At 35.6% G+C, this 8,277-nt stretch overlaps 1 protein-coding gene across 1 annotated transcript; it reads left to right on the forward strand.

Annotated features, from left to right (window-relative positions):
* The first annotated feature begins 4,077 nt into the window (after positions 1-4,077).
* LOC135713095 (uncharacterized) lies at positions 4,078-6,320 on the forward strand. The gene is made up of 6 exons (XM_065236201.1): positions 4,078-4,414; positions 4,600-4,760; positions 5,438-5,537; positions 5,599-5,943; positions 6,007-6,121; positions 6,190-6,320. The coding sequence occupies exons 1-6, from the start codon at positions 4,238-4,240 to the stop codon at positions 6,318-6,320; spliced, it is 1,029 nt and encodes a 342-aa protein (XP_065092273.1). The 5' UTR covers positions 4,078-4,237.
* The last annotated feature ends 1,957 nt before the right edge of the window (positions 6,321-8,277 follow it).

The following is an 8,277-nucleotide window of genomic DNA, read 5'->3' on the forward strand; positions in this document are numbered from 1 at the left end:
TGGGCCGCCTTCATGGAATGCCCAGCTGCTGCAGTTCTCAGTCGGTCGTATTCACCGTCTGCTCCGCAAGGGCAACTACGCCGAGCGCGTTGGAAAAATGGCCCTTTTCAGGGCCACAACATTATCAAGAAAGAGTTTAACGTACGTATGCGAGTATCTGACACCTCTGATATTTTCTGTTCTACTATATAAGCGTCCAACAAGGACGCCCGTTTCATCATTGTCAACAACATCAGCCCAACAAAACGGCCCTTTTCAGGGCCACCAAACTTTCGCAAAAGAGTCATTAAGGAATATTCCTAAAATATAATGTACACAATTAAGTACAACACATAACAGACGTTATCCAACGCCAACCCTGCGGTCGTATCTAGTATACAACCCTTCCAACTTTTTTTTTAACTCTTTATTTGTTCCAAATTCAAAATAAATTACATTTCATTTTTTAACCTAGGTGCTCCAGTTACTGCAGTAACGTACCAGCCTTAATTGTTATGATATATATCTAAGTGTTTTTACATTGTTCATGTCTTGGCAATTAAGTATTTTAAACAGGTTTTTTAACCTGCATGTCAGTATAACAATTGATATATTAAAACTGAAAACTAAAACTAAATCTTATCTAAGTATAAAGTGAGGATTGCAACGATTTTTGCCTGAAATTATTCATTATTTTGTTGGACATTTGTTCTAAAGTCTCAACATTCGAAATTCTATGTACCTCGGTAGTACTGTACCAGGGAGGCAACTTCAAAATCATTTTCAGAACTTTGTTCTGAATCCTTTGAAGTGCTTTTTTCCTGGTAGTGCAACAACTAGACCATATTGGCACAGCGTAAAGCATGGCCGGTCTAAAAACTTGTTTAAATATTAGAAGTTTATTAATTAAGTACTTAAGGGGGTTAGATTTTGATAAGTTCTTTAGTGGGAATGACACTGATGAAGACTGCACATTGTAGTCGAAATACGTATCTGTCATGGATACCAAAATTAATTAAGTGGAATTAAATGGAAGATAAACCCTTTTGCTGTTTTATTTAGCATTCCGCTAACAACCCAATTTCATTACTTCACATTGATTGTGTTTGTTTTTTATGGTTTTCATGGTTTGTAGACAGAGGGCGCCATATGTTTTTATATTTTTCCTTGAAAGTTTAGGCATGTTTACACAACATATCAAAAAATTAGCGATGTATCTTTTTTCGTTGTTGAGTTATGATTTTTTAAAGTTATCACTTTGTGGGGTTCCAATCAAAAACCCTAGACGGAGATGAAAAACTACCCAAAATTAAGTACATTTCCCTCAATTCCGGGGTTCAGCCCAATAACCCAAATTTGAGTAAATCGCATATAGTAGTTTCCATTTAACACCAGCAAAAAAACTACCTACTCTTAAGTATATTCTACCCAAAATTAAGTTTAATTCACGTAAGTTTGAGAATATGCAATTTACTCAAAAGTAACTTATTGGGCCGAACTATATCGTTGGGTCGAATCTCTCGTTTCTTTTTTGATAACAATAATGAGTGCAAGTGAGAGGCTGAAGTCAATATTAAGTAAAAAGAACTCAAATTTTGGGTAGTATTTTTTCTCCGTGTATGCGACTAGACTACCATGCGTCTCCATTGACACATAGTTAACATAGTAACTATGACCTAATGACCCTAATGACAAAATAAAAAATACGGGTCTAATCATTTGCGATAAAGAACAAAACTACCCATTTTTACGAAATTCTGAGAACCACTTTATCGTTTGTCATGGAATTGCTGTATATATATATATATATATATATATATCAATCGATTCTTAATCAGGTCCGGATAATTCTCCCAAAATTTGAACTCAGTTGATTGCGAACTCATACTTCACTGGGCCTTAAAGTTTCTATGGGAGTTACTATGGGAAAACAAAACTTTTTGTTCACCTCGTCCTAACATTGCGACGTAATGATTTACTGGTTAGGGAACGTCCATTAATTACGTCACGCTCTGAGGAGGGAGGGGTTTTTTTGGTGCGTGACGTAATTAATTACCCTTCCCTTAGCCATCTGTACTTATAGGAAATTTTCGCAGCTACAACTTTGCCGAAGACCACTTTTTGATTAAAGGTCAGGATAATTTGTTAGGTATTAATTTATTGCAAAAACGATGTTCTCGTTATATGCTCCCTCAACTGCTCAGCAGGCAACATTGGTGTGCTCAGCGTGAAGAATGGGGCAAAACAATCCAGGCTACTATGTCACACTGCAAGATGCAGTGTTGCACTGAATGCTGCCGAGTGATCATATCAGAAAGTTAACAGCTTCGAAATCAATTAATAAGGCTGATGCAAATATTGTTTTTTATTTATGTCACCCCCCCCCCTTCAAAAATTCCAAAATACTGAAGGGGCAAAAAAATCATTTGCCCAATTTGAATTTGAAATTCCCACTGCACTTCTTCTTTTTATCTCATCTTCTTACACAAAATATTATTTTTATTATAAATTTATTTTATTCATTTACCACTTAATTTTTATTTCGTCCCTTGTTATTTATTTTTTGCGAGGGGGGCGACACATCTAAATCTCAATCATAGATGCTCGAAAAATCTCACGTCAGCGAATAAATCTACGAAAAATCTTCTTGCCATTTTAAGCATCTAAATCCATCTACTCGCATCGACTTCCATCTTTTTGCAGGAAATCTTCAAAATCTTCATCAATCTTCTTGAAATCTACTCATCGTACGTGCAGCTAAGCACAGCAAAACAAAATCGTTTCTGCATCGAAGATAGAGTCGCCCCTTCGATTTTTTGGCGACACCCCCTTCGATTTGAGTGACGTCGGACATAAAATGAAATTAATATTTGCATCAGCCTAACTAATTAACCTGAAATTCAATTAAAAAATGGTTTTAAGCAAAGTTGTAGCTGAGAAAATTTTCATACCGGTAAATCATTATGTCGCAAGAATCATTATCATTATGACGAGGTGAAGAAAAAGTTTTGTTTTCCTATAGTAAATACCATATAAACTTTAGAGGGCTAGTGCAGTATGAGTTCGCAACCAAATGAAATTTTGGGAGAATATCTGGACCTGACTTAGAGCAAATCGGATCGGAGCAAAATCGATATTTTAAGCCACTCTTATATTTATATATATATATATACTCGATGGTCCTTTCAATATCGAGTTAGGGAGAGTTGACTGTAAACATAATACTTTAATGGTGGTAAGCTCCAACTGGAATTATCCTCGGATTTAATCCCAATCAAGAATATCCGGCTGCTTTGATGTCGACATCAGAGTTAGTCAATTCAACTCTAAGCTAACATTTTACAGGCCTTTCAAACAGGGATGGGATTAAAAGTAAGTTGGAGCTTACCGCCATAAATAATACACACTTCTTAAATAACCCTGGTTTAAGGACAAGGTTCATGGAAGCCTATAATTCTATTTGTTTCACCGTTTTGTAGTATCTCGAGTACACAACAGTCTACACGAATAGAAATCTCCTTATAACTTTTGGCAAATTTCTATTGCTCATAAAATGTATAAGTCTACTAATAAGCAGCCGCCTTGCAAAAAGTTAATGAAGATCATGTGTCAAATGAAATGTATAAGCGGTCACACATACCTTTTATGCATTCTTATAGGACCTATGTGGTTTGTCTTATGGAATGTATAAGGCTGATGTTTTGGCAAAAATGTATAAGTGAAACACATGGATACAATAATTGATTTTGTTTCATACATACATTAATGTATAAAGTTGAAAATCATGCTCAGAGTTGGCTCAATAGAAACTAGTAATCTGAGTCATTTTTTTAATTAACACAGCCGATGGATGATTGATTAGATTTGTGCCAAGTGGCTTTGATGAACTTTGTCCATAGATTCTTTTTTCTTCAAGATGCTCTGGGATGAACTGGATTAACAAATAATTAATAAGTAGTTTACGCATAGTTCATAATGTTACTTATTTTTAACGATAATATTTTTATCATTTTTATTACAATGCCTATCCGTTTTTTGCAACATGCTTTTTCGATATTTTTTTTATTCCAATACCACTGATCGCTAAAGAATGTTGTAGTAAATAAACCCACAAATCGATTTTTAAAAATGGAGAGAGAAAAAATATCACTTGTTGCCAAGAACGGGAAGGCAGAGTATTCATGTTTATAAACTTCCGTAATTTGCTCATGGATGTAACCTCTTCTTTATAGCTCACGGAATTACCTATGACGCTCTTATGCTTATGAATGACAATGATTTGATAGATATGGATATAACACAGAAAGGCCTTCGAGTCATAATTATGAACTTCGTGAAAAACAATCGACAACAATCGGCGCATACGACGGACACATCTACGGATCTCGTAAATAGTGATCGAGAGCCTCCATTACTTGTGCCATCCTATTTCTCGGTAAGTGTTCAAACTTTTTTCCAGGTTGTGTCTAAAGTGATTTCCTGAAGAGTTCACAAATGGCCTTCATAATGGCTGATTTACTGAAGTGGCTGAAGTGGTAACGAAAGCAAGGATCTCACAACGAGTCACCTTAAAAATACAATTCCATAAATTTAACATTGAATAACAAAGAAACTTATCAGATTTCAGAAATCAAAACAACGTTGGAAAATACGTCGAAATTTCGTAATATTTTGTATGGTCAACTAAACAATGACCAAGTTCCGGGACATAACGATTTATTAGAAATGGTCAGAATAATTTGCAACCATTTTTTTGAAGATCGTGTTCTGAATCACCAGAAGTAAGTATGCTTTAATATAAAAGTATTAACATAACACATCGTTTAGGTACACATACACAATGCTATAAAAATGCTAGAGTTCATTTAGGTTCAAACAGCTGTCATTGTTTTTTTTTCTCACAGCAGCAGTTTTTTCGTGTAAATTAAAAATTTGGGCAACGAAATTGTGTTCAGTGTGTTTTGATAGGCCAGTGGAATGCAATAAGCACATTTTATGGACGAGATTTTGGTTTGAACGAAAAAACTGGTTTTGAAGTTAAAAAAATCAATAATGGCTGTTTGAACCTTAAAAATAGCTTACCTATTTACGAGATTTAACACAATTACAATGTGCTTTGTAAATAACCTGTTGAAATTAAATCCTCGAATAGTTAAATTGAATTCATTGATTTAATTAAACCATTTCCACGAAAATCTTTTTGATCTTTTTGTGATGCAATTTTTTTGCTGCTATTACATTCATGTCTGTTTTAACACTGTTTTTTACGTGGATTTCAGAATCTAGGCGGTTTTGTTTACATCTCAGTATCTATCTCAGATAAATCTACATAAATATTCAAGAAAAAATGCGATATGTGTTAATTTCAAATTTGGAGGAGCTTAAATATCTACAATAATTTATATTATTGTTTGTTTTAATGTTAATTCATTGAAGCATTCCTTTATCTCCTTTTTAGCTACCCAACTCGAGGCGAAAAACAATTGCTCGCTAGGAATATTTGTGAAGCATTTCCGCAATTAAAAAAGACAAAAACAAATGTCAATGGTCCTGACGAGGTATGCAGTATCGAGCACAATTAGTTTAATTTTTCTAAGGTTTTGTTTTATTTATTTTTAGTCATTTTTCTTCTGGTCAAATGGCGGTGCATGTAAAGGGCCGCACACTGGCCTGATTGAACAGAGGACCAACAATATGCGCAAAAAGGTCCCTAAAGAAAATCGGAAATTTATGAGAAAAACTTCATGTTCCTTGAATTCAGATGAAGAAGATCGTCACGCTGAAGCTGCTAAGTTTTCCGCTGAAAAATGTGCCACCTTAACGCCAACGCCGGAAAACTGCCACATTATTTCTTATATGATGTATGAAGCCACCCCGCTCCATAAGTCGATGCTAAGCAGAAATCGTAGCGTTTCCGACATCATTCGTCAATTTCCGCATCTTCGATCTTACCATGGCTTGTTGGTATTTACTACAAACTTTGAATTGAAAAAGTAAACTGTAGCATAGATATTCTATTCTTTTTAGATACAACAAGCGTACAATAGGTTCACAGGAAACCGGACATCAGCACCAGATCTAAAGGGATTTTTATCAAAATCGTTGTTGTTACGACGTGACATTTTCAATTTCATCGATGATGGTATGTTTAAATGTATTTTTTAATTCCTAAGAATATACATTTACAAAAGATTTTTTTCTTTGCTCTAGAGTACATTCGGGCGTGTTTGATAATCATGAGGCAGTTGCCCGTTCGTGGCTGTAAACGTGGTAGAGAAATGGAATGTATGTCAGTCGATGAAGTATCAGCAGCTCCATTTATACGATGGGTTAAGGTATAGTATTTCACCGTTTTTTCATCAATTTTCTCTTCCTCGAATGCACTACACGGTTAGAAAAAAGTACCCAAAATTAAGTTCTTTTCACTCATCTCGGCACTATAGTGCAGGAACCCAAAAGTAGGTAAAGCGGGTCAAAGTAATTTTCATTTACTTGTGTGCAGTTCGTATGGAATTTTCCACTGGCTTTTTAACCAAAAGTAAGTTAGTTGTACCCAACAGTAGGTAAATATGATTATACTCAACGTTGGGTTCCCACACTTTACTACCCCTGTTGGGTGGTTTTGCCCCTCCGTTTTTGACAACATTAGAAGGAGAAAAGGAGGCAAACTAGTCAAAAGTAGGTAAAAGTGAACTGGCCGTTGGATACTTTTTTCTTACCGTGTAGATAAAAATTTCGTTTGATGTCGAGTTTAGCAATACACTAAATTTGGTATTTACCCTTTTTTCTCCGCGGTAGTCATTATTTGCTTAGATTTCTTCAGAAATGCGTTTTAAACGTAACTTCGTTTGGTTCTTCCTGTTTTTTTTTCGGGATTTTCGTGGTTTTGAAATATACACTTTTTTCCACATTTACGCGGTTTTTTTTACGTGGCACGTATCCCTCGGGTAAAAACCGAGTTGAGTATCCTAATCTATTATTGTCAGGAGGGTAAATATGAGGTCTACCCCTCTGACAATTATTAGTTCACCGCCAAAAATTAGCTCTCAAGGATTTAGTATATCCATATTATAATATAGGTCACAAAACTGATCAAAAATTTAAGCTTGGCAATGATCAACCACACTTTTTACGAAAATTATTAAAATTCAGCTATGTATATTAAGGGATCTTTTCAACGGTCGTGTTTGTATCGCATAGGTATTGGACACTTGAGGAATCTACAAGGAATCACCTTCAAAATGTCTACGATTCTAATCCTTAAAATGCTATTGTATATTTTCAGATTGAAGACCAATACAGTCACTTGCATGGTGGCCAATACCCTGCGCACCTGGCGTGTATCGCCGATGTCTTCAAGAAGGGTTCCTACTACGTGGTTCATGGAACAGAGCACGTCGACTGCGGGGATGACTCGGTGCAAGCCATTGATGTTTTTTATAAATCCTTTAAGGTCTTTAATTTACCTGTTCCGACCCTGCTGAGATCACTTCATGACTCATTCAGTATTATTCATTATAAGACACTCACACAGAGCAGAAGTGTTCAAGTGAACTTGTTAGTGCAGGCATTCAAGCAAGTAGAGCAGGCTCAGTAATCGCTTATTTTTGTAGGTCTTGTGTTTTTTTTGAATCGTTTGAAAACGATAATAAGTGTTTTTATTGTTATGCACATGCATTTGAGAATAAAAAAAAATACATAGCATTGTAAACTTACGGTAAACTTGTTTAATGAGGGTCTAGGATAAGAGAGGATCGAATTCGAAACAAACTGCCTCGGCAAGCTGCGTCTAGGTGGTTCATAGTAACCCTTTAAATGAAAACAAAATTAAGATGAGCACTGCTCGATTACCTTCGTTTGGCTCAAAATCAATTCTCCTCTCCTCTCCTCTTTATCCTAGACGCTCACTAAACTGTCCAATTTATTTTAAACGTTCATTCAAAAAAAGAAATTTTTCCAACTCAATTCAACGGGGTTTCCTCCAGGGTTTTCTCGCTTTTTTTCTTTTTTCCGCTGGGTAGAAAGTTACCCATTTTGAAAGTTCGGTTCTACGAACTCATTTTTTGAGTTCGAGGCCAGTTACCCAAAAATGAGGAGCGCTAACGAACTTCGATTTTGGGTAACTTTCTACCCATAAATGGGTAACCGGGCCTTAGCGTGTAGCATACTAGCATGCACTCACCGAACGAACTGTCAAAAATCAACCAATGACGTTACAGAACGTACTTTGTTTACAAAACTACCGGCACGGCACTCACGGTAGTTTGAAGTCTTATAAAAACAAAATCATTTGTGTGA

This window comes from Ochlerotatus camptorhynchus, unplaced genomic scaffold (assembly GCF_037179485.1).
Source record: "Ochlerotatus camptorhynchus isolate MF236.1 unplaced genomic scaffold, CSIRO-AGI_Acam_v1.1 ptg000535l, whole genome shotgun sequence".
NCBI classification, from domain to species: Eukaryota; Metazoa; Arthropoda; class Insecta; order Diptera; family Culicidae; genus Ochlerotatus; species Ochlerotatus camptorhynchus.

Excerpts from the sequence above, each read along its gene's own strand:
- LOC135713095 (XM_065236201.1), top strand. The coding sequence starts at position 4,238 with ATGCTTATGAATGACAATGATTTGATAGATATGGATATAACACAGAAA. Across the intron at positions 4,761-5,437 it reads CGTGTTCTGAATCACCAGAA|CTACCCAACTCGAGGCGAAA; the intron begins GTAAGTATGCTT and ends TCTCCTTTTTAG. Across the intron at positions 5,538-5,598 it reads ATGTCAATGGTCCTGACGAG|TCATTTTTCTTCTGGTCAAA; the intron begins GTATGCAGTATC and ends ATTTATTTTTAG.